Raw genomic sequence first — 26,785 nt, 5'->3', positions numbered from 1 at the left:
TTCAGATGTATGAATCTGTGCACGACACGAATTTAGGTAATTTTTCTTTCGTACATCCCAATAAACCTAGAATTAATCACTGACTTGTTCGGTGATTTTTCTCCCCGCGATCAGAACAAACAAATGAAAACATGAATGTAAACTGGATTACCCGTTTTTTTTCGTTCATTTAAACATTTCTGACATGGACCACATACTTACATTTAAATAGTTCAGACGAGCTCCGCTGTAAATGTTTATATATCACATATATCACATGTGTGACGCAACTGCAACACACACACAAGTTCTTATTACATTTGTAAAATAAAAATGTTTCGTTTTGTTTTTATACAAGTGTGTTTTTCAAAGAGGTCTTTGGATCACATGATCACACGGCTTCAGCTGCTTTTATTCTACATCTTCACTTTGATCAAACCTTGTTTCACTAAAATCTTTATGACTTTTGTTGACTTGAAGCATCAGGCGTGAATCATTTTCTTTGTTATATTATAAAAACAAGCTCATAAATCCTTTCATTCTTCTGAATAGATTAAAAAAAACGGATTAAAATATTCATTATAAAATGATCAATGTTTTTCTTAATAAATACAGATCATCAATTTGGTGAATGAGAACATATTAATAAGTTTGTGAATAATTGAACATCCACTCATGTAACTACAACTACCGTGTGATAATTTATGATCTATATTGATTGTTAATGTAACTGATGTGAACATCTCAACGTGACCAGTGAGGCTGACATGCATCTGAGCAGCTGATCCAGGCGTACACGACCTACAGACCTTGAGGGAATTACGAAGTTTTTACAGTTCTTTACAGTATTGATAAATATGGACTTTCACGTAAAAGGTGGCTAAGCCCTTTTTGGGCGTAAAACACCTTAGTACATGAGGCCCCCGGAAATGTATTCATACAAAAAGTACTTACATATGAGCTGTATGATAGATAGTACTGTTGGCTGAAATGGGGTTTAATGAAACAACTTATGGTTTCAAGATACAGTTTTAGCATTTCCAGAGCTCAGTAGGTGGAGCTCAGATATGAGGTTTTGTTTTGTGTGCTTGAATGGTTTAAAACCAGATATTAAACAGCAGAACGCCATCTTAAATTGTTAAATTATTAAATTGTATCACAAAACATCGTCAGGATTTACCAAACCTGATCCACTTGTTGGGTAAACAGCTCAAACAGGGACATGTTTTAAAACAAATAAATAACTTGTATATCTACACACCTACAGATCATGATGATCAACATCTACATATTTATTCAGAAAAAATGATCAAAGCACTGAAGTGCCTCTGAGCCATGGTCGAAACATTTTCCGTTTGGCAGCACTTGCAGAACTCTCGGGGGAAAATAAATAAAGCGGGTGGATCTTGTCTGGTATCAAGATAAACTTAAGCCCATTGGCAGTCCAGCAGGGGGAGCGCTCGGGGGAGATAAGAGGGGGAGGCGGCAGGAAGATTCCAGCAACGATTGGGGAAAAACGAGGGCACTCCAGAAGAGTCGGCAGAAACTTCAACATCCTCAAACTTCTCTTGAGGCTCCGAAGCGTGAGGCACGGTGGACGAACAGCACATCAGGCACAACTAATGGTATTAAAGCCAGAACAGACCAGAGGGTCTTGAAGGGGTGTTTAACATGCAAATTGCTTTTTTTTTTTCTTTCAACCGCTTTATCTGTTCAACATTTGTCATCTTGTCGCTGCGAAGCACACAAGTGAATCACTTCAGTCATTAGGACGTATCCTACAGAAACATTAATACACTCAGCCATGAATCATTGTGTGGCGCCATCATCAGCGATGATAACATGGTTCGCAGAGAAACACTCCAGGATCTTTCTGTAAATAACACCCGGTGTTCAATGATCGATGATGATCTTAAAGAGTAAAAACATCATTTTCACAAGATAGTCACAGTTGATCAAGAAGTTAAGCTTAAACAAAGCTTTTGCTTGATTGAATTCAACAATTTAACTAGAAACCTCATGAACATTGATGTAAAATTCAGAGAAAGACACAATAAAAAAAAACTTATGCAAAGTCGTGCAGAATTTTGTTTAATTAAAATCGGCTCAGCCCACCATTTGGACTGAATTAAAAGTTTTGAGTTTACCTTTAAAAGACGCTAAACGGAAGCTAAGTCACTGACGACACATCTTCGGAGCAGTTACCTCACTTTACCACTAAACAACAACAACACAATGAAACAACTTAAGAACTTTTTTCGATTGGCGAAAATCGCTACCAAGTGTCGGCGATAGTTTTCCAAAGGCTGGTTGCAATCAGCGTCAAAAAGTAGTAGAAGAAGAAGCTGTCTAGTCATTTCAAGTGTGTAGCGTCAGAGTTTCATTTGAGACAGTACTACCCTGTGGAAAATTTGCCAACTACCCAAGTAAGTGCACTGTTTTACAGCATTGGAAATTGTTTATTGGTCCTAAAGAACCTTCAGGCTCAGTAACTTTTACTCTTTTTCTCCTTTTTAGTGATGATTTTTGTTTCCTCCCTGAACACGAAGTAAAATTACATGAAATATCAGCATCTGTTACTACGGATGTTATCAACTGCCCTGAACATGAACAAGTAAGTCCTCATTATTGTGACCCACACCTAAAGAACAAAACTCAACTTTAACCACTTAGGATGATGAGCTCCATCGTTCCCTAGAGACTCGGAGTAGAGCTGGTCCGGTTTTGTTGACTCCAGGGAAAGATTAAATTGAAATACATTTAAAATTGAGGGTGTTGGTTTCAAAAGGTGAGGTTAACTTTGGAAGTGGTATCATGAATATGATTTGATTGTCAGCATGCTGGGAAAATTCAAAACCAGCGCCTTCAACCAAATCTGATTCCCATCAGTCTGCTGTGCTTCCTGTGTGTCGCGAGCAAACGCATTGAAATATACGTTTATTACACACAAAAAGTTCAGCCGGCCGCCCACCAGTAACACAACAACAACACAAAAATCCTCACACTTCCTGGGCAAGTCCAGTGAATTCCAGCTCTGGGAGGAGAAGCTGCTGTAGATGCTTCCCAGAAGATAAAAGACACATCAACAAACATGTGCGCAGGAAGAGCAACACTCCCTTCCTTCCCGTTATCTGACTGACGGCTGTGTGGGACAGTGAGTGACAGCCAAACACTTGAGATGAAGAAAGAAGTCATGAAGCAAACACTTTTTTTTCGGTCCTGACAGAATTTCAGAGCTTTTTGAGGACAGAAGATTGACGTTGAAACGTAATCTTTTGTAAATAAAAAGATCAGGATTATTATATAACTTGTGAATAAACAAAGGACTATGAATATAACCTAAAAAATGATGATTATTGTAAGCTTGACTCAATCCTGAAAGTCCTAAAAACCAGCCATAAGAGCCTAAATACAACTCAGAAATTTGTAAAGATTATCTTTCATTCGTTTCATTTTTTTATTATATCTTGGATTATTTTTTATTTATGAATATTCTTTGGCAACTACATATTATCTAATGAATTGTATACAAATATGATATATATATATTATAATACGTTTAATAAAAATCATTTATTTATCATTATGTTTGCTTGTTTTTGTCATTTATAAAAAAAACAACTTGGTGTTGCTTCTTCAAATTACAATGTATTTTTAATTGTAACTCATCTTCAAGGTCACATCATGTATTAATTCTCAATTTTTAAGTATTATTTTAAGCTTTGTGTTGTTTTTTTGTTTGTTTCTATTTCCAAAATGATATTATTTTGGGTTAGTTTTACACATAATGCATATTTGTTTGCTTATTTTCCAATCCAAAAAGTGAAAAAGAACATCATATATATTACGTTTAGAAATAATAAGGTCCATGTTCCGGTGTGTAGAGCAGAAAAGTAGGACAGTGCACCTCCATCAGTAGCAGTGGAATGACTTTGCCTTTAGTAGGACGTTCAGAGAGATGGTTGATAAAATTAGCGTTTAGCTATGTGGTATAATTATCCAGCACACAAGGACCGCGACTGTGCTCCGTGATGCTTAACAAACGCAGCACATGAAGGAGGGCGACGGGAGGACGACCGACTACCATGCAAAAATATATTCACTGGGTCACTAAACAAAAACCACATGATGTCCGTGTCCATTAAATATCACTGTTAGATGATGAAATTCGCTGGTAAAAAAAATACACTCTCAAAAGCTCATGCATAACACGATCAATTCCAAGTGTGTGAATTAATTTTCATCGCATCATTTGCAGGTTTTATTAGCGTACCATTGGGCCAGCAGATCCAGGACTCATTAAGGGTTCAAAATAACTGAATATTTGAACTAATGAGGCCAATTTATTCCCAAATAAACAACCCTCCCCAATGTTCAAGATTAAATTATGCAGTCATTTGCCGTTCATTTAGAGGATATTTAAACCTCTTCAGCGGTGCAAGCACATTTCTTAGAGTGGTTCAACTCTGAATCTAAACCTCACTTTGGACCTGGGAGTCATTTCTCAAAACCTCGATGCTCACTTTTACACGTCTTCAGATCAAAGTGTAGTCAATATTGACACAAGGCTGTGAGTCTTTCAGCTTTCACAGTCGTCTGCTGGTTACAACCGACAGCAAAGAGGTAACGATCGTCCATTTTTATCTGTTTTTTACAAAATAACTGAAAATTGTACTTTTCCGGAACTATTGATAACAATTATTGTAGCATCTCACCGACAGATGGTCCCGTCTTTACTGCTGATTCTTGGATTTTTGTTAAAGGTTTCTTTCACCTGATCCAAAAGTCACCATAAGAGCTGGACAGACCCGCAACAATCAACAAAACATGCATAACAACATGGACAACGTGGACTCAATAGTCTGTAAAAGGCATTTTTAATGTTAATTTACTGATGAACATAACATACAGATATTGTGTCGGTTTGGGGGGGTGCTTGAACAATAAATGTCTGTTAATTATTTATTTTATTTATTCGTTTGTTTTCAGTTTGTCTTATCTCATTTGGAGCGCTTTGAACAGAATGTCATTTAAACCTTTTCCTACACTTTAAAATAAAAACTATAAACGGCGATCATTAAATACACAAAGGAATAAGCAATAAAACTGAAACTACAGTAATTTGGCTTAAGACCATGAATGAAATAAAACAGAAATAAGGTCATTTACATTGTTGGGGTTTTGTTCCAAAGTACCAGCTGAACATTAAATGCTTTTTTTTGGTGTTAATCCAGGTTATCATCAGGACCCAGGAGTCTGTTTGAAGAATTTGTCACTCTACGTCAGGGGTGTCGAACTGGTCCAGAAGAGGGCCGAGACGGTGCAGGTTTTTGTTCCAACCAGACAAGCAGACATGAGTTAACGAATCAGGTGTCGGCTTAAACAAGCAACACCTGACTGACAATCAATTGATTACTGTATCCAGGCGCCTGATTGGTTCAACTATATGGTTGGATCTAAAACCTGCACTGTCTCGGCCCTTTTCTGGACCAGTTTGACACCTGTGCTCTACGTGGAAATAGAGGGATGTCCGTCCCATCTCCTGTCATATCAAACGTAATGCTATCAAACTCAAGTATTTAATTATATGAATTAGATAAATGTAGGGCAAAAACAGGAGTATAAAGAAATATCTACAAATAGATAAAAAACATGAAGACACGATATTAAGTGTCGTTTCTGTGAGAGGTTATAGTCTGCAGTGAGAAAAAAGTGGTTAAAGTGCTGCAAGAAATCATCAATGTGTGTCCAAGAGTTGATCTATTCGCTCCATTTAATGAAAGATCTATAGCAGCTTTAAATTGCATCCAGACAGCGAGGTGTGAGGGGCTGCTGAGGACCATATTCAAGTGAGGATCACCATGACGATCCACTCAGGAACTATCTGGTTTAAATAGAAGAGCACTGAGGCAGAGCATACCTCTGCCAAGGAGAGCATGAGTCTCAGGAGTTTATAGAAACAAACGGGTTACAAAATGATTCCAGCAATGTAAACTTTATAACAAAAAAAAAAGGAAACAAATACTTCGTACACAATTCCATGTCATCTTAATAAAGTTGTACTTTTTCTGAAGCTAACAATCACTCCCACCAAGTATTAACTAAATCTTTAAATATCAGATTATCTTTGTCCACGTAGTCACTGGGACAAGGAATTACTTTATAAATCATTGAACTACAGAGTCAGGGATTATGTCTTGCATCAAATCCCTGTGTTGGTTCTGATGTCCAGCACATCAAGAGTTGGTTTAACAACATGTTTTTCATTTATTTAATATATACGCCATCCAAGTTTAAACCAAACTTTGTCTCAACGATGGATTACATTTCTGTCACTACGACACCCAGAGCTGCTTCATATTCACTTCATGAACATCCTGTGGGGGGGGAACTCGTACCCTCACCAGTTTCTGGAGACATAAGACATGTTCGTGGTATTGAAATGTTCCACTTTCTACGCTCCTGCTTGTAAGATGTATTCATTGGATCACATCTCTTCTTCTCCCCCTGCACTGGTGCGTCTCCGTCGCTCTTTTCACTCTTATTGAATTGCTGATTTGGAATCTTCGAGAAGTCAATTCCATTGAAGATATTTCAGCACGAAGATCTAGCTTCATCTACCCTCACCCGAGTTGACGTGAAGTTTGTCCTGAAAAAACAAATAAGTAGAAGATATTCCGACTACATTTTGCTGGTTTCGTGATCACATGATTGGTTGACTTAAGTGGCATGCCAACACTTAACTTCATACTAAACATACTAAACTTCACTCGTTTTCTACTCAGCCTCATGTTGACAAATGGTTGGAATTATTTTTAGAGTAATCCGTTCCTTTTTAGAGTTATAAGCAAAAATGTATGTTTATTTTAATGTAGCGACTGGAGCCCAGTGGACGAACTTCCTCCAAAAAGACGCTTGAAACATCCATATACCTGAATACTGCTCGTATGTAATGTCCATCTTGTATTAAAGCCTCGACGAGAAGAATTTTTCCGGAAAAAATAACACAAGTCTATATTTTACGCTTGTTTTTAGCAGGCGTTGAAAAACCGGAAGTATTCCAAAAGTACTTCAGGTAAATATCCAAATATCGCTTCCTGTGTAGAAAGTAGACTGTGCGCGCTATGGAAGCGCTTGCGATATTTACCCGGAGTACTTCCTGTTTATATGGCTTTCTACTGTTGAAATATAGACACTTTTTCTGGAATAATCGTGTCTTCCAGGCTTCAATACAAGATGAAGGTTGTATATAAAGTGTACAGTCGATTGTTAGTTCGTAAGTAAGAAGATAATTCTGTTGTCATGTGTCTTTTGTCAAATAAACTTGATTACATTTTCAGGAAATTATGATTACGGGTCAAAAGATGCACCATGACATTTTTGTGGTGTTGTGTAGCACCATTTTGACTTCAGAAGAAAAAATAAAAAGAAACTTCACTTTTCAAAACACTGAATACAATTCAAGTACTTATGAATATGAAGATAGTTTTTTATTGCACATTCTGAATTTTTGGAATTACTAGATATCATCTTTATAGAGCACAGTATACAGTATACAGTATACAGTATACAGTATATAGTATAGTAAGACAGTAAGTCTGCATGTAGCCTAGTGACGAGGATTCCCATCATGCTCTGCGGTTCTCTGGTAGATGTATACTCCATGACATTGCTTTTACAGTTAATCTTTTATTCATCTTAAATTCTTAAACATGTATTTAGTTGTTACTTAAATATCTTACAAAGTGTTGGGATATTGTACAGTGTTCTTTTTTCATTTGTTACAATACAAGCAAAAAAAAGTTGCTAAAATACTCAAATACTCAAATATAATCGGCTAGAACTGAGAGCAATATGATGAGCAATTGCGTGGTTCTGTTATATTAAGGCAGGCTCAGATATTTTTTCCGCTAATTTTATCTAATGCTAAATTTTGAAGCGGCTCCTTTATCCTAATGTACATTACAAAATGTTCTACTGAAGCTTTGAATATACTTGTTGTCATTCTGGATTGTGATTATGATCCAACACACTGTCAATCATCAGCCAAAATAAGGGTTCAGTGTCTTGTGACGCTAACAACAGAGCTTCACTTGCGATGACACTAATCAGCCCCTTTTGAAATTATTCCAAGTTGATTGAAACAAATTTACATGCCAAGTATCCCCCAAAAGTCCTTATCAGTGTCTCCGACTGAAGCCCACCTGCCTCCACTCAGAGCTGCCGCCGCTTTTTAAGCACCAGCGTGAGTCAGTCTGGATCCACAAGTGCCAATCTTCAAAATGCACGCTCAGCATCCCCCGCCCTCCCCCCTTCAACACCAACATCCTTTAACAAGCTTTTTCAGCACCACTCGTCCACCACCCCCCCTCCTTCCTCCCCCAACAGTCGTGAATGAACTGCCCACATTAATCCCGCAATAGGATTCGGGATTATCCAGCGAGGATTAGTCGTCACCAGACGAAGCAACAGGGCCGGAGATCCTCGTCGGAGCTCAAGAGAGATGGTGTCAAAACAAGAGAACTTCTGGGAGTGACTTCCTTTATCGTATCCACGGAAACACCGCGAAACGAGTCAACAATATTTAAACACATGAAATTACAGAATGAAAACCACAGATCTCACAAAGAGTAGAGAAAAACATCATAAGCCATCATAGAAGAAGCCAGATGATAAAAAAAAGAAATGGGCAGATGCACCATTTGGACTGAAAATGTAAAAAAAAAAAAGCACAGATGGTTGGATCGGGCAGATGCACCATTATGGTCCAGTTTGGCTATAATCAAGTTGAATTTTGACATTTGGATCCAGGATTCTAATCAGACGAAGTGGAAGTGGAGCATCTGCATTTAGTTTTATTAAGAAAACACAGCGTTTAGGTTCACTTAACTAAGTGAAGGGGTTTGACTCAGGTCTGCCGCTTTCATCGGACTTTAAACTCTTTTTATTTAATGAACTTAATGGTGAAATCATTTACTTCATTTTTACAAGGTTTCCCTTTTGATTATATTTCCCATGGAGTCTACTGACTCCTTTAAGAAACATCTTAAGACGTTTTTATTTGTTCAGGCTTTTCCTTGATTTTCTGGAACTCTTGTTGTATTATCAGTTTTATCTTGACCTTCAAAGTATATACTTTATTGAATATTGTTTTGATTGTTTAAGCGCTTTGTGACCCTGGTCTGGAAAAGCGCTATATAAATAAAAATTACTTACTTACTTACATATTTCTGGCTTAACCAGATGAAGACCACATTTCCAAGATGGCCGCAACCCCGGATTGGCTTTAAAACTGTGCTTAAGTGACGGACATGTGACATCACAAAAACTCCTTCCATATCATATAGTCTTTGGTAGCGGTGTGAAAATATTGAAACACTTTAGTAAATACTTCAAGAGACAACTGAGGAAGTACAACCAGCACCAGGAGAAATCCATCTCCCAGTCGGTTTTCTGAACCTCTGTCAGGACAAGAAGGGACTGTCAAGACTGCAGTGACATAAATAAAGATATAAACTAAGACAAGCCCCTTCAGAACATCGAGCATCGTGTTCTGATACAACTTACAAAGTGCAGAGAATACGTTGAAAATGGTATTCCTTTTTTTAATCGCTTATGCTGACTCTACAGAGTTTTTATACCATATTCAATTGTTGTAGCATGTTTTGTTGCACTCTAACTTGTTTGGTATTCAAAGTTATACTGCCCGTACCAGGAGTGTTGTGTAGTGTTATTGTGTCATTTAAGGTTTTTATTTTGACATTTCAAAAGTTAAATCAATACATTTTATTCAGATCAATTTATGTATCAATTCATCGCAATTGCATATTGTTTTTTTGTTTTGTTTAGAAAGGATTCGGATTTATTTAAGTATGGAACTGAATTCCTGCGGTAGATCATAAGGTTCCCATTTAGGTAAAGTTCAGTCTGAAAAACATTATCTTTTTTCAATTCTTGCTAATTTTAGGAAGTATCTGTTTATGCACTTTAAGCAGTTATTTAAGTCATTTTCTAGGCAAATATATGCAATTAAATGTTAAGCTAGTCAGAGAGAAAATCTTGTTTATCTTTCAAACCAAAGCTCTGAAAACACAAGGGTTTCAAGTATGAGGGCAGATCTGTGGTTTTCAAAGATCATTAAAACAAATTGTCATTAAAAAAAATCTTTCAAGTGTCTACTAATCATTATTCTGATTGAAAAATACTGTCAAGTGAAGCTTCAGTCCTCAGTTGAAGTCTCTTTAATTATCATGGATAAACATTCAGGACTACAAAAAAATGTTTTGATGCTTTAAAAGTACCAAAAGATGTAAACCCCTACATGTAATTCAAAGTAGAGTTCTTTTATTAAACAAATTGTGAGTTATATTCAAATTACTACACTTAAAGAAGAGTGCATTTTTCTTTCACCCATCTTTCCTGCATACTTATAGAATTACTGTGCATTCCTTTAAGACCCACAACTTGTTTTGTAACCTCTGGCATTCCTATTTGTCTGGGGTTCAAATGTACAAGAGAAAAAAGATGAAAACATTTGGCTCTCTTCAGCAAGGCTGGAGTTACTCAAGAGAGAAGTGCAAGAACTGAAAGACAATATTTCTTAACCTTATATTTTATTAATCATTTGTTGAAAGGACCATAGGAAATAGAATAAAAACTTTAAATATCTGATCTTATTCTTAGAAAAAATATATATAGTAGTCTCCAAGAAAATAAACTTGAACCAAAACTTAAGTTGGTCAAAACAAAAGCTTATGTATTTATTTATAATTCCAACTTTTAAATGAATCACACTGTGCAACTCTTCCACCTCCAGCACAATTTAAAACCTGAGGCACATGTTTGTACAGTCGAATGGACACTTTAAGGTGATGCATCTTGAATCCTTGGATTGAAGTTTCAAATGACACCTCCCTGGTAAATGTTCCTCGTCTTAAGTTTTTGCAAACACTTAACGAGTTTAATGACGCTCTGGCCAGGACCCTGGACCACCGGTCTTCCATAAACCATCCCATGCGACAGCAACCACAGCAATGAGGCTCAATTTATAGTTTCCAGCTGAGCGGCTGGGAGTCTGTGCTGCCGCGTCCCCTCTGGATCTGCCTCAGTTACCATGGAAATAGGAGGCTGCTTGTGAGGCGAGGCTCCTGCAGGAGACTTGACTGATGTGGAAGGAAGAGGAGCCTGGCAGGTTTGATTGTGGACTATTATTTACTTTACTCAAGCTTCACTTCATACCACAAGGCTGGAGATACAGCGTTAATTAACACAACTTTGTCTTTTATAATGAAGGCGAGACGACAGCGAGGATTTAAGAGACTTTGTGATCCTAGTCAACTTACTTACATTATTATTACTATTATTTTCCAAATGCATGATTGAACTGTTGATGCACACAATAGAAAAAACACTTTATAGGAACAAGTCAACATAGAGACAAACACAGAAGCCCCAGAAAATTAAGAAATATCTGCACAAATAAACATGTCTTAAGATGTTTCTTGAAGGAGTCAGTAGATCATCAAACACAGAGGGAGAGGAAGATCGTTCCAAAGCTTAGGAGCAACAGCCTTGAAGGATTTCTCTCCTCTGGTCCTGAACTGTGTTCAGGAACCATCAGCAGATTCTGATCCACAGACCTCAGAGCCCGAGCTGGGGTGTAAGGCTGGATCAGATCACTGATGTAAGGAGGAGTCTGACCATGAATAGCTCTGAAAGTAAAAGCCAGAATTTGAAATGAATGTGAGTTCTTCTACTAGAGCAGGTCAGTTTCTTTATGCGGGTTTTTCATACATATTGAATTACAAAGTTTATACATTTTTTACACTGTGTAAATGTCAACCACAACCAGTCTTTTTTGCTTTTTATTTAAAGCATAACCAGTTTTACTTCATAGTTTAACTATTCTAATACTCAGTTACTCAAAGTATCAGTATAGGGATAATAAAAGTCGGATCGGTGCATCCCTTTTTATAATTATATGTTATACTGCCCATTCCAAGTGTCTGGTTCAGTGCTATTATTTAAGGTGGATTTTTTTATAACAGATTTTTATCAAAAATCTTGAAAAATTAAATGTTAACAGGTACTAATCCATTTCCCATGTATTTATAACACAAACATAAATTAATAAATACATGTATCTATTGATACTGTTAAAATTTCCATTAAAAATTCTTGATTTATACATTATATGTATAATACTTACAAAAAAAACAATTTTTTCAAACAACCTTGAGGTATGGCCAGTATTAACTGGATCCACTAGGAAAAGAATTGTCCGAACACACCTGAGAATAATACAAAGAATTGTGTAACGTTTTGCTTGAATCCAGGCTGCCAAGTTATTTTGATGCTTTAAATTTGTTTAGAATTCTTAAAAATAATATAATAACAATTTTTTTTGTATTTTGAAACAAACAGAGAAAAATTTGCTAGATTCGACAAAGAATAACTAAATGAGAAGCAGTGTTTTCCGTTTACAGAATGACAAAAATAAGTACTTAAAGATTTTAATTAAATTATGGGGAAATGTTAAAAATGGAACACATGCAACAGATGATTGCATCGTGGTGCTTTTTCCATCTGGATCGAAACATAATTTAACTTTTCATTAGTCTGTGGTCAAGTGATTTAAGCAGTGCAAATTCATTTCCAGGTAATCGATAACTTTATGTAGATGAATAAATGAAATGCAAAATGAGTTTGTCAAAGACAAAACAAGGATGGAAATTAGCCACTTGGCAGAAGTATGCAGACTCAAGAACAAACTTCATCTAAAAATGAATACGGTATGAAATTGCAATAGGTTGGTGTCAAATATTGAATTGACACTTTGTATTTGATGTTTGTTTACACCATTTCTTGACCATTTTACATGCTAAACTTTTAAATTAAGATGAGCAATAGAAAATGAAAGCAATTTAAAAAATATATTTATATATTCTTTTTTTTTAATCATGTCCTACAACGAACCTGACAAACCCTAGAGCTGTGGCGGTCATTTCATTACAAGCCTGACAGAAACCACCATTCCTGTCCAAACTCCGAATACGTATTTTCTGACATTCTGCCATTGGAATGTCATTATGGGATGCAAATGATTCATCCTTGTTTACCCGAGCGGAAGCATGTGAGCCGTCGTGGGAGACGGCGTTTAGCAGGCAGCTCCAAAAAGGGCAGCCTGGAGCAGCCCGGTTGTATCAGCCCCTCTGAGGGCTTTAATTCAAAATGACAAAATCTGACCGCTTCATCCGACGGCACTGACAGCAAAGGAAGAGAATTGCTTATGACTAAATAAATTTTAGGGTCCAATAAAAATAGCTGTAATCACACGGTGTTGACAGGAGAAATATACATTCAAGGACCGACGGTAAATTAGCAAAACAAGATCAACAATGTATTTAAAACATCATTTAGAACACGACGTAATTGCAGTCGCAATCTTTGTTGCGAGGAACTGCTGTGGAAAACTGATAATCACTTCTCAAGCAAACAACAGCTCAGTACACAGTTAGATGCAGCGACAACACAGATTGTTCCATCATAAAAAGTCCTAAATAATAATATCATGATAACTACTTGGGCTTCAACTTTTTATCTCAAGAAAACAGCTATTGTATCCTAAAACAATTGTGTGGCTTATTAAGTTTCTAATGCCTCGCACCGAAAGCTATAAAGTCATGTACTTATGTTGGCTTTTTGGAAAATAGCCTTAATGCAAATCCACCAGAGGATTCACGTGTTAAGCAGGAGCCCAGTTATACAAGTTTCTATTTAATTTGTGTCACTTTGTACGACTTTTAAGGTTTGCAGTCGCATCAATTTCTGGACAGAAACCCAATTTTGAGACGAGTCATTGCAAATGGTCCCGGGTAATATTCCAGCGACTAAAGATTTGAAATGACTTTTTAAATCAAACGTTTTTCTCCGAGATGATTCACCTCAGTTTGACAGACAAGCCGTTCAAAGACGTGGAAAGAAAAACAGAAAGGAGTGTATCTTTCACCGCCCAATCTTTTCCCCTGTCGTTTTCAAAAATAATGCTTCTTAGAAGAGATGAATCGATTGGAAGGACCAGAGAGGTACACATGCCACGTCTGTAGGTGGAGTACACAACAACAAACAGATAGTAATAGAGTCATAAGACCAGAAAGGAGAGGGATCTTTGTGTAGAACCACTTCATCTTCCCACGGAGAAAAGCAAGTCATGTATTCTCTGCCCCTCGGGTCATATTCCTGGAGAGATTGCATCTCTGTGGCGGCTTCAGGAAAACAAAGTATTCCTGTAAAAGAATGAAGTGTCCATACTGGGAATGAATTCCAAGAATTGTTGACCTGAAAAACCTACAATCCAGGATAGGTACAACAACAACTGATATGGTCCAGAATAAGTAAAAAACTGATTTACTAGACGTTGTCCGATACATTAAACTAATGATGAAAAATGGTTAATCGTTTTTAGAGTTATAGTCAAACATGTATGTTCATTTTAATGTAGTGACCCGAGCTCAGTGGAAAACTTCCTTCAAAAAGACGCTTAAAAACATCTGAATACCTCGATACTGTTCATCTGTAATATCCCTCTAGTAGTGAAGCCTCGACAAGAAGAATTGTTCCGGAGAAAAACAGTGAATAGTCTATTGCCTACACTGGAGGTGCTTGTGATATTTAGCTATAGTACTTCTGGAATACTTATATCGCTTGTTATTCTTTAAACGTCCGCCGCAAAAGAGCATAAAATATAAACTAATTTAATGTGTCTGTTTCTACAAAACTCTCTTTTCATTAAAAAAATTTACATTAGTAAATGTGCTTAAGCCCCGCCAACTGAAAATGCTTTATTTTTCTGGAGATTAACTCTTGTTTACCATAACCACACCCACTCTGCTGTGATTTTTCAAACACCAAGGTCTGTCGCTGTGCATCATCAATCCTAAAAGTGTCCGTCTCCAAGGGACTTGTTGTATAAACAAAGCAGGGCATGATTACAGCTGACTGGAGGAGGAGTGAAGGCATTATTACATCAAAATGTATGTCAGTAGGTGGCACCATCAGTTTAAAAATGATCTGATGTTTTATTAGAACGGTTGTTCAAAACAGGAAAATAGTGCAGAGACCGCCATCTAAAAAATCTGAAATGACACTGCTTCATGAAGCTTCAGACCATCACTAGTGAGCAGAAAAATGAGGGAAGTTTGATCTAGGATGAAGACACCAGAGCAGAGGTCCACAACCTTTTTTTTGCACCCGGGATTTTCTTCAATAAATTTACGGACCGAAAAATATATCGTATAGAGTTTGTTCTTGAATAGTTTACACTAGTTAACGCGTTTATTTTTCAGATAAACTGATATTAAACAAGCGTTTTGAAATGTCATGAGTCACAGGCCAATATAAAATTCAAATTTCAGACAGTAATAATCAAAAGAAAACAATTATCTAGATCATTTTTTCCTTTCTGTGTGGCCCGGACAAACACGCCTCAAGGAGTGATACCGCATTAGAATTAAAGGTCACAAAGTTGATTAGGCACCAATATCTGATAAATGAAGAGGTTTAGCCTCTTCTTGGTCTCGAGTCGGTGGCAGTCGTGTGAAGAACCCTCAGAAGCAACTTCACGCAGCTTTAATTGGTCTCAGATTCAAAGTTCATAAGACATCTGGCTCAGAAGTTTATCTAAAGTCCTGGATTAATTGGGACTCAAAGACAGCGATCGGGGCCCGCGGGAGTTCGACATATCTGAACTTGGTGAGCTATTAAGAACGTTGATGTGGGTTTTGCTCAAGATGACTTCAACATTGGGATGAATCAATCGTCCTCCAGTTGAGCACGCGTCTCTTATTTCTGTCGGACTAAGCAAGAACTCACGACAAGAGTCTAGAACACGACAAACCCAGTCGGATTGACACCATTTTCTTCTCGGTTTTCTCTCTTTACTGATTTATCACTACAGGAGTTGGAGAATAACCAGCTTCAAACATAACTTGTCTTCTGCTTCACAAGTCTTCTCTTTAAGGAGCAAAACACTTTACATTTATCAGATTCTCTTTCGTCTCTGTGGAGGAAAGTATCGGTGAAGTCTGCATTGATCTCCAGGGCGAGCCGAGGAGGCGATCGTTGAAGAAGTCGTCTCACGCTGTGATCCAGGGTTAGTCTCATCACTTGATGTCTGTCACACGTTCGCTTCTTTTTTATTGCGGAGGAATAAAAGTAAGGTAAATATTTATGTAGGCATCAGAAGCATTTCTTTTTTCCAACTAACAATTATTTGAAATGGGGTCAAAACATTAGTTTGACAATGTTTTTTAAGGCCAACTTATGTTTCAAATGTTGAAGTCTTCCTCTTCAAGATGCAGTAAGTCCTTCATCATGACCATGTTTTGAACTTATTTTCTTTATAAAGTTCTCCCCTGTCGGAAAACTGAGAGTCCATTTTGATGTAATAATGTCTTCACTCCTCCTCCAGTCAGCTGTAATCATGCCCGCTTTGTTTATACAACAAGTCCCTTGGAGATGGACACTTTTAGGATTGATGACGCACAGTGACAGACCTTGGTGTTTGAAAAATCACAGCAGAGGCGTGGTTATGGTAAACAAGAGTTAATCTCCAGAAAAATGAAGCATTTTCAGTGGGCAGGCTTAAGCACATTTACTAATGTAAATGTTTCAATGAAAAGAGAGTTTTGTAGAAACAGAAACATACTGACGAGTACAATAGAGGTCCAAGATCTATTTAAGACACACTTAAATTAACATATTAGTTGCTCTATAAATATTTAAGGATATTGTGACATTGAACGCAAATATTTCAAGTCAATAAATAAACATTTGTTAGAGATATTTCCATCTGAGTGTCCAGGACGCTGATCGTTCTAACTGTCCATCAATCTGCCAAAGATGCACCTCAGGTGTGTTTCATTATTCTCCTCACAACTTGTGACTTCACCCTTTCATTGAGAGAGTGCTGTTTTATAGTGTTAATTATGTGTTTATTGATTTGAGATGTTACAATCAAAGGTGCTGAACGGTCTGTAAATTCTGAAGGTCGGTAATGGACGGAGATGGAGGCCAAAATAAAAGTGATGATCATCTGTTTCCGTTTTGTGAACAAGCCCAGTCATCTCGTGCTGATGGAAACATTATTCTTATGTGTTGGTCTGGTTACTAATGGCATCAGAAGTGGCATCTGACAGATAACAACAACAGATGTGTCTTGTCCACAACAGCGTACACCGGCTGAAAGCCTGCAATCGATCGTGAGTATATAGCATAGCCATTAACGCTGTGGTTAGCTTTGTCTTGACGTGCTGCTCAACAATATGATAACCAGGAAGTAGTTGACAAGGTGGTCAATAAATGTGGGCTTTGTCCATTTGTAGTCCTCATGAAGTTGAAGCAAAACTTTAGAACTTAACAAGAATATTTCTCATTGTTAAATAACTTTAATTCTTTATCACTTGTTCAAATCAAGGAGTCAATTCCTCAAAATGATTGACTAAAATAAAATATTTTAACTAAAAAAGTATATGTATTATACTCATTATACTAAAATACACATTTCCTTCCTTCTTAATCCTTAGATAAACATTTTCCCATCATATTAAGGCAACAGACAAACTAAAGGTTGACGTCTGTGGTGAACTATTGGTTTTCCTCAACATTACGGCCCCTTAAATGGCCCTTAACTAACAACTGCAATTTTAAAAGTCCATGTCTTGTTAAATGGGAGTGAAAGTAGCAGCTACTCGGGGTGACATTAAAACAGACGGAGCATGTCAGGGTTTCATTGTTGTTATTCAAACGACGAAAGTTTTCACCGGAGCGTCTTCGTCGCAGCCATATGTCTGAGCCTCTGAGGAAAAGAGATCTTCCATCATTAATGAGACAGCGATGACAACAGCTCCGCCGAGGACTCATTTGCACACAAATAGATACTAAGTGACAGAAAAAGAAGGACAAAACCATTGATGAGCGTTCCGTCCCCAATCTCCACGCGTCTGATGTAATTCCATTCTAAAGCTTCCTCCCGTGGATTTTTTTTACCGTGATGACAAGTGTGGTTCACCAGGAGCCGGATCTACGCGGCATTAAAACTGGAGCATGGATTTTTCCATGTAAATCAGGTAATCGTCGTCCATGTTGGCTGCAGGGTGTTGGCAAAACAAGAGACCAGGAGAGAGATGTTGATCTTCTATAATGATGCTTAAACTTTGACTTTTCAAACTGAGCTTCTTACATCAGCGATTAGAAGGAATAAAAAAAAAAATGGCTGATGGCAGAGAAGCTAATCTGAAGCACTGCGTGACCACATGTTTTTCGCTAAAGGGCACGTGGAGCGGTCAGAGTGGAGTTCATTTGCAGTTAAAACAGTGAGCATGATCACGCTGGATGAGTTCTGCACTCATTCTCGTGCATTCTATACTGTGGCATGTCAGATCCGATTGTGGTTTAATGCATAACTCTGAATTAAAAATAGATCCTGTAGAGCTGGAATGAATGCAACAGTCTTTGCACAGTTCAGATGGTAAATGTGCTTCATTTAACCCCCTTAAAAAATATATATATTTGTTTTGAATATGCATGAGTTCCAAAGTGACATTTATATTTAAGCTACAAGAAAACAAATTGTTTTTGTTCTTTTTTGAGAAGGTGTTAACAAATAAAGTAGAAAAAGGGAACATTAAATGATTAATACGCTAAAAGTGTAAGCAGTAGGATTAAAGTGGGTGTCAGAGGAGGCCTGAGGCAGTGTTGATAAGCTGGAGGGGAATTTCTTTTTTTTTTTTTTTTTACTAAAATAGTCCTGATGGAAAATATCATTTGCATCATGATGAAAACGCTTGTATGCCAGCCCTGGGGTTTGACTTCAATGGTTTGACCAGTGACTTTAGATCTATTCCTTGTTATTGTTGCATGAACAATAAAAACAAAAATTACTGCTAATAGTCGAACTCGAAATTATTAAGTGATTTGATTTTACGATGTGTCTCGTAAAAGCAAGTTTTCCAGCTTCTACTTGTTTTTACTGGTCATCCTGGACACCGAAATGAACAACAAAACCTTCAAAACTTTGGATAAACCAGACGAAAACTACTCAAATAACTTCTAAGTTAGCTTGTTACTCAACTATCACAATTTACTTTGGGGGAAAAATGTTGCACAAATCGTTATAGCACTATTTTCTTTCACCCCTATCATAAAGATGAAGAATGACAAGAAAATACATTTAATTTAAGGTGGACGTGGCAAATAAATTGGGTATGAGCATCTTAATTAAAAGTTAATCCAAAATTTAACTTGAACTAATTTTTGCGATATTCGATAGCTCTTGCAATTTGCAAAATGATTCTCTCAGTGTAGACAGAAGACACTGGAAACTCTTGCGGTATTTATGGTGTTTCCTGTCTGAGTAACATTTTAACTTCTGTTACAAACGATCTATAAATAAAGGCATTTTTGTCTTTTTCCGAACAATGCCGTGAAGGCACCATGGAGATATTTTGATGTTTTTGAGTGTGTCTTTTTGGACAAAGATAAACAACTGAGCATAATTCGCTACATTAAAATGAACATACATTTTTGCCTTTAACTCCAAAAAGGAACATATTACTCTATAAATAATCCCAATGCTTGAGGATGAGTATAAAATCAGTAAAAAAAAGAAATTGCAGTATTTTTTGGTAGGATAAAGAATGTGAAAAAGATGTTTTAACACGGCAGGAAGGATCCCTGCAGTTTGTGCGGGATCAAGCTGTAATGTGTTGCGAAGTAAGATTAACTGCAACTGCATTGGCTGAGAGTGAAGTGTTGCCCTGCAGCACTGTGTCCTCTCGGGTGTGATGGAGGTGAAGCCAACACTCCGAAGAAGTCCAGGTCAGCAAATGTAGCCACTAATTCTGTGCCGGTTCAGCAAACTCCCCAAAATCTTCTCTGCAGGTTTACTGAGTTGACACAACCGCCTCCGAGGATACCTGATGAGGATGCCATGCAAGAGTAATTACACTGTTATACGTCGATGCTTTAGTGAATAATTGAGGGGGTATTTTCAAAACTATAGAAAGATGATATCAGGAATACATTTTCTTTCATCTCGTTTCATAAGAACCATCAAAGCCTTCAGGGCTTGACAGGACACATTCTATGCTTCAACCACATCATTAGTCCAGTTTCCTTTGACATGTCTGACTCGTATCCAAACAACTCCGTGGTACAATTCTGCACTGGTGTCAGAAAAATGACAGCCCGGTCCGTCTCTCGCCCTCTCACTCAGATTCAAAGGCCTTTTTTTCTGTCGGCGGCTCTCGGGAGGCTCCAAAACAAATCAGGTTTCCAAGCCAAAGGGTGGCACGCACGAATTGATTCATTTTCCAGCCTGTGTCACATCACGAGGGCACGAAGTTCACAGAAGAGGCAGATATCAGGGATTAATCCTTCAAAATATACTCGTGTTCATCTATGGCAGGAGTTAACAGCAGTCACGATTCCACTACAGCCCATAGAAACAGTACCTCTGTAGACGCATCGTCACGAGCCTCCGAGCGCCTGCTCAGCTTGATACAGTCCTCGGAGAAACAAAGACAATTTCATTCCTGACAAAGTGCTATTCCTGCAAGATTTACACCAGCGAGCGAGAAGTAGATTCAACACAAAATGAAGCTCCAGAGTCACAAGACTTCTTGTCAATTATCTTTACAAAAGAGATTCACATCCATGAACCTCTTCTCCTTCATCCCGGGGTCTCCATCTCCAACATTCAACCTCAAACACAGCCTCCAGTTCACATGTCTGCATCATCTGACCTCCCTCGGTTGGTAAGTCGGTCCGGAAAACAATTTTTGTTCTTTCTTTTCAATAAAAATGTCTTTATCTCTTACACTTCTTATAGGGGTGACCCGGGGGGGGGGGGGTCACATGCAAAACTTTGCCAGTGGTTCGTCCTCCCTCCAGTCAGCTATTAAACCCGTCATGTATAAATGTTGATAGATTAACTATTATATTTATTCTTTTCATTAGTCACTTCAATTATATATTGAATAAAGGGCTTAATCTTCGTTTTTTCTGCCACTAGATGGAAGCTGCCGTTATCCCACGAGATAACGATGATGACTGGGGATGAGAGGATACAGTCGACTCCTGCAGCTTTTCAAGCTGATGGAACATAGTTTGGTTTCAAAACAAATGAAAGCATTTACGACTTCTTTAAAAAGTCATGTGGTCTGTGAAGTCTGCAACACCAGAGTCAAGTACTCGGACAATACTACAAATATATTCCTATAGTATCTCAATACATAGTATCTTTGTCACATACACACACACACACAACTATACATTAACTTTGCTTCCTTGTTTTGTCTAGAAACATAACATCTACAACTCGAGGAAAAAAAACATACTAAATCCAAAATAATCCAATACCAATAATCTGAGATTAAAATCATTCTAATCCAGCCAATCGACTGCACGATTACAACATCAGGAGCAGCAGCTAATGTCCAGGTCAGTCTCACGTTCTCCATCTCCCTCCATAAATGAACAGACATCATCTCCACACATCACGCGTCATCTTCCTTCTCGCCTTCACCACTGATCAGACGGAAACAGGGAAGTTGTCAAGAGTGTTTTCTGGTGGAGTCCATGAACAGCAGCAGCAGCAGTATTGCGTGAGTGAGTGAGGACGCTCGACTGAGCATTTGGGGACCAGAGGGAACGAGAGCGGAGATTATCAGGCTCCTGAACTAGCCAGCTGCCACTGGCGCTGTGTGGGCAACACGGCTGTCTTCCCCTCATCATCCAATGTTTTTACCCACTGAAGGAATGTGACGTAACAACACATCTGCCTCTGATAACAAGTGACTGAATTGATTTCTTGTTCATTTTATAAAAGTCCCAAAATTAAATTAATAAGTTGGGAGTATTTGTCGAGTTAGAAAATGAGTTTGAAAGACGTTTTATTTTACTTTGGTGGCTCTATAAAGTTTAACTTTATAGCTTCTACTGGTGCCAAGATATCTATCGTAATTTGACATTCTGCTTGCGCAGTTTTTGAAATAGCTTTTCTTCACCCAATTTGTTTCGGGGCCTAAGGGTCAGCTTGACCCCCGAGATAACACACGGGTTAAAAGAAGTCGTAACTGCATTCATTCATTTTGAAAACCAAACTATGTTCCATCAGCTTGAAAAGCTGCTGCATTGGACTGTATCCTCTCGTCCTCAGTCATCCCTGTGATCTCAGAAATCAACACACTTTATTGAAATTAACCAAAAAATAATTATGATGAAAAAAAAAAGGAGCATGATTTGAAATCACTGCATTTTTTAAATTACCGTATAGTACTTTTTAATATCTATAAGCTCTCGTTGGGGGGAAAAAAATGGTGATATATATTTAGGTGTATTTATATCAACTTACACCTCTAACCTGCAAACGTAAAAAAAAAAAAAAATTCTCCCTCACTGAACGAATATAAACAAGATATAGTTCAAACACACTCCTCATTGAAAATAGCGACGTTCCGCCCGATACAGGATGCAAACGTGGCACTCAACTTAAGGATGAAATGAACCCACTTCATTATTTCTCAGAGCTGCACCATTAAAGCCTTTTAATTCACTTCCTTTGGCAGTTTGGACAACAAGGAGTAAAGCTAATTGTTTGTACAACCTTAACCTTTGGCTCGGACTGAAGTGGCGAGCAATTATTCAAACGGAACATTTGTTCAGGCTTTGACTTTGAGCTCACGATCACCGGCCTGCTGCATATTTATCGCGCGGAGCGAAGGATACATTTATAATGTCAACCCCAAGTACATAAATCACAAACTGTACTGTTCCAACTTTTCACTCGACGTACCTTCGTCGGGGTCGTTCCTGGCCGAGGCCTCCAGGAGGGCCACGCTGGCGGCGAAGGAAACTCGTCTCTTGGACTCCAGGAAGTTGAGGTTGCCGGCGTTGCGCCCCTTCTTGTCCGCCTTGCGCTTCTTATTCTGCATCTCCTTCTCGTACACGGCCCATCGCTTCAGCTGCTGGGTCCGGCGCTTCTGGGCCGCCCGGAGACGCTCCAGGCTCGGCACTTTGTCCAGCTGCTGCAGCTCCTGGATCAGCTCCAGGTGGTTGGCCATGGCAAAGTGACAGTGAGGTGGGTGATGAGCAGCGAGATGAGAAGGAGGATCCTAGCGAGGTCTGCACTGTCGGAGGTGGCCCCGTCCCACCGTCCTCGTCGTCATCGTCCAACCGCTCAGCAGCAGATAATGTCCTGAGAGACAAATATAAACATCAGACGTCGTGAAAGAGATGTCAAGACGAGTCAGTTGTGGGCAAAGTCTGGTCGTCCAGGGGCCACATACATCTCATTTTCTAAACACAATTAAATGTTGAAACTGTGATTTTCTGAAATTTAAAAAAAATGTAATAATTTAATTTTTTTTTCTCCACGAAAACTTGAAAAAATTCCCCCCCAAAATTGAAGAAAATACAAAAAACAACGTTTAATATGTCCAAATGGTGTAAATGTTTTTCCAACAAAAGGGAAAAAATGTGACCATTTTTTGTTGTGTAAAGTTTTTAAAAATGGCCAAAAATTCTAAATCTCTAAAAATTGAAAGAAAATGCAACAAAACCAAAGTACAATATTTGGTGGGCCAAAATGTGAGCACAAATAAATGTCGAAAATGTGTTTTTCTTAAGTCCAAAAAAAGGGAAAAATGTAACCTTTTTCTCATTTAGAAACGTTTGAAATAGTCCAACAATCAACGTCCCTTAAAATGGGAAATAATGCGGCAAAACCAAAGTTCAATATCTGGCGGACCACGTTAACACAGATAAATGTTGTCTCAAAAGAAACAGGAACATTTTTAGTTTAGAAAGTTTCTTTATTTTAGCTTCACTAAATTATTTATCATTAGAATGAAATTGATATTGCTTTACAAGTCGTTTTTTATCTGAAGACTTCTCATCCATTATAGTGAATTATTAAAGTGCCTTTTTAATCAATTTCAGTCCAAGACTCATTGAATAAAAACATATTCAAGCAAATGTTTTCTTTTTTTATTTTATTCCAATCACTGAGATAAATTGTACATACATCCAAAATAAATGCTTCCTTGTGATCAAATTAATGTATAATTGTTTGTTGTTGTGTATAATGTACACATTTGTACAGAAAAACTAATGAGATGAAAATGTAATAAAATGTTTGTTTTTTTTTCCTTATGATTTCCTAAAGATCAACTCTTTCATTTCGATAGTTTGCCGAAGTCAGCGACTATACAACATGTACATATTGTGGACAAATAACATTCCATTTTCCAAATAAACAATTTGGCTTTTTATTAAAATAAATAGCCAAACCTGTGGATTTTAAGTAAGTTATAAGTGTTTAATTGTACTTCAATGTTTGCAGTGGATTATGGGATTGTAGTATATATTTTTAAAAGAAAAAGAAGCATATTAATTTATTTATTTTACATTTCTGATAATATGATGATTAAAAAGGAGAGAATAAGAAATAAAATAAAGTATATTATCACTTGGCATAGTTCCATTTGATTGCACAGGGAAAATAATACAAATTAAAAATAAAATATAAAGTTTCAGGAAGTAGAAAAAAGAAAACAAATAAATGGTGCAAATCAAATTCTATGTACTTATCCTATGTGTTTAGTGGGAAAATGCTGGCGGTCATAATGTTATCATATTATATGTGTTATCATGTGAGATCCTAACATCGTAGTATATTATTTCGATTTTACACAACAAACTTTCCTTCATCTTGCTCGGCTCACTCAGTCTCCGGTCATGCATCTTCATTTGTAAAAAATCATGTTTCCGTGTTGACGTTGGATCGATATGTCCATGTCCTACTGGTCTGTGTGGGCCGTTACAGATCTGAGTCGCCCACCTCACCACTTCCTGGCTGCTACGAGCAGGAGCGAGAAAATAACAAGTCACAGAGGAGTTGAGGTGAAACTGACGGTTCTTCACATCAAAGCGTCCTGGTAAGAAAGTTGCGGTCTTCTGGTAAAAACGGAAAATGTCGACACACCATCGAGAGTCACAAACTTATTGTTCCGACACAGGAAGCGGAATTATTTCACACGCACTTCTTAAAATTCATTGGTCTTTGATGTCGAGCACTTTTTCATTTACTCAGTCACATTTCAACAAACACTGCAACAAGTAGAACAGATACATATTCATGAACTCACTGTGCGAGATTCTCTTAATCCTGCCTCAATAAAGACACCTTCCTGCAGGCTGAGCTACACAATAAAACCCATCAACACAATGGGCTTCAGCGCCTACACTTTCTACTACGTCTCTTCGCTGCCACATCACAAGAGGAAACAAGCAGCTGTATCACTTCCTACAGCATTGTCGTTGACCTCCAGGACGAGAAGTACCAACAATAATAGTCGATCAATACATCAAAAATACAAAAACAGTTGACCGTCAATAAACCCAAAGAACCACAGTATTTGAGATGCTATTTGTAATCTTCTAGAAGAAAGCAGCAAATGTGAGAGTGCAGACCTCTGCCAAGCAGCTCATTTCCATTCATATTGTTAATGTTTTCCATCTGCGACCACGGCCATGCCTCTTACTCGACAAATTACAATACAATTATAAGGGAAATGTTTGAAAAATGTTCACCGCGGTACAGTATGTTCTGTTTTTTTAACCATGCTGTCAATAGGTCAATAGGGGTGTAAGAAAAATAACTGCACTGATGTACATATTAATATTTTTTTATTAACATACTGTATCAAGATTCAATTCAGTACGATTTTTATTTCTTAGCTTTTAAATTGTATTATATTTCTATAATCAATCTTTTTTGGTGTATTTTTATTGAATAAGGGGTTTGTTAAATAAAATAATTAGATTTTTCTTTTCACAATTAAAATGCAAATATTCACTCCTGTGAAACTTTTCACTAAGTCTCCCGCCGCTAAAGGAACAATGAAATCCCGTGATGACTTTGGACGAGAGGATACAGCTGGCTCCAGCTGCATTTAAAGCTGATGTTTGGACATATTTTGAAATTTCGGTTTAAATAATTCAACAAAACAATAGTGGAACAATCATAAGATGCGACTAAAATTCAGAATCCCCTTAAACGGTTCGGAAGATTGTGCAAGTGTGTCGAAATATATCGTATGAATCATATCGTGAGATGTAATATTTATACAATTACGATTGTAATCTCTGTCCTTCTATCAAACACTCTATCAAATTAATTCTACTCGACCCCATTTTATCTCTTATTGGAACTATCTGTATAATTGTTGACGTCTATAATCTTTTCTTTAACATATTTAAAGGTCACTTTATCAACATACACATCAAATCTACTTTCATCAAATTTTGAAGTTATCTTCAATTTGAATCATCTGACAACGTTTTACTCAGCGTAATTATTCAACAGAAAAATTAATAATTGTGTATATTTTATTCCTATACGGTCCATTTTAATTACTTTTCATACTTAAGCAAACAGGGCGTATCAACGTGCCAGAGCTTCCATCACCATCTGCTCTGCGCTGAAAAATGCTAATTCATTTAAATGGTAACATTTGAATTGGAAATTAACTAATGGAAGCAGCACATGTTATTAGCTTTTATTGGATAAGAGCTAAAGAAGACTGTGGAGGCCAAGGACAGCATTAAAAAAAAAGAAAATCTCCATCAGTCATTTGTTCCAATGACTTTTTGATAAATAGTTTCCTCTGCTTCCAAAAGTATGAAAACATGAGTCACTGATTTGTTTCCAAACGTGTGTTGTGTTCGTTGGAGTAAACAGAGAATG

At 37.4% G+C, this 26,785-nt stretch overlaps 1 protein-coding gene across 1 annotated transcript in view; it reads right to left on the bottom strand.

Moving 5' to 3' along the window:
- The window catches only part of ppp1r16b (protein phosphatase 1, regulatory subunit 16B), an 88,810-nt gene that overhangs the window by 34,455 nt on the left and 27,570 nt on the right, over positions 1-26,785 (bottom strand). Inside the window, exon 2 of the mRNA XM_087801861.1 lies at positions 22,832-23,233. Within this exon, the coding sequence (XP_087657987.1) occupies positions 22,832-23,099 (268 nt within the window). The 5' untranslated portion in view covers positions 23,100-23,233. The remainder of the gene's footprint in view (positions 1-22,831; positions 23,234-26,785) is intronic.

The sequence above is a fragment of the Callionymus lyra genome, chromosome 10, assembly GCF_982586985.1.
Source record: "Callionymus lyra chromosome 10, fCalLyr1.hap1.1, whole genome shotgun sequence".
Classification (NCBI taxonomy): domain Eukaryota; kingdom Metazoa; phylum Chordata; class Actinopteri; order Syngnathiformes; family Callionymidae; genus Callionymus; species Callionymus lyra.
This window is presented reverse-complemented; position numbering and strand designations above follow the sequence as displayed.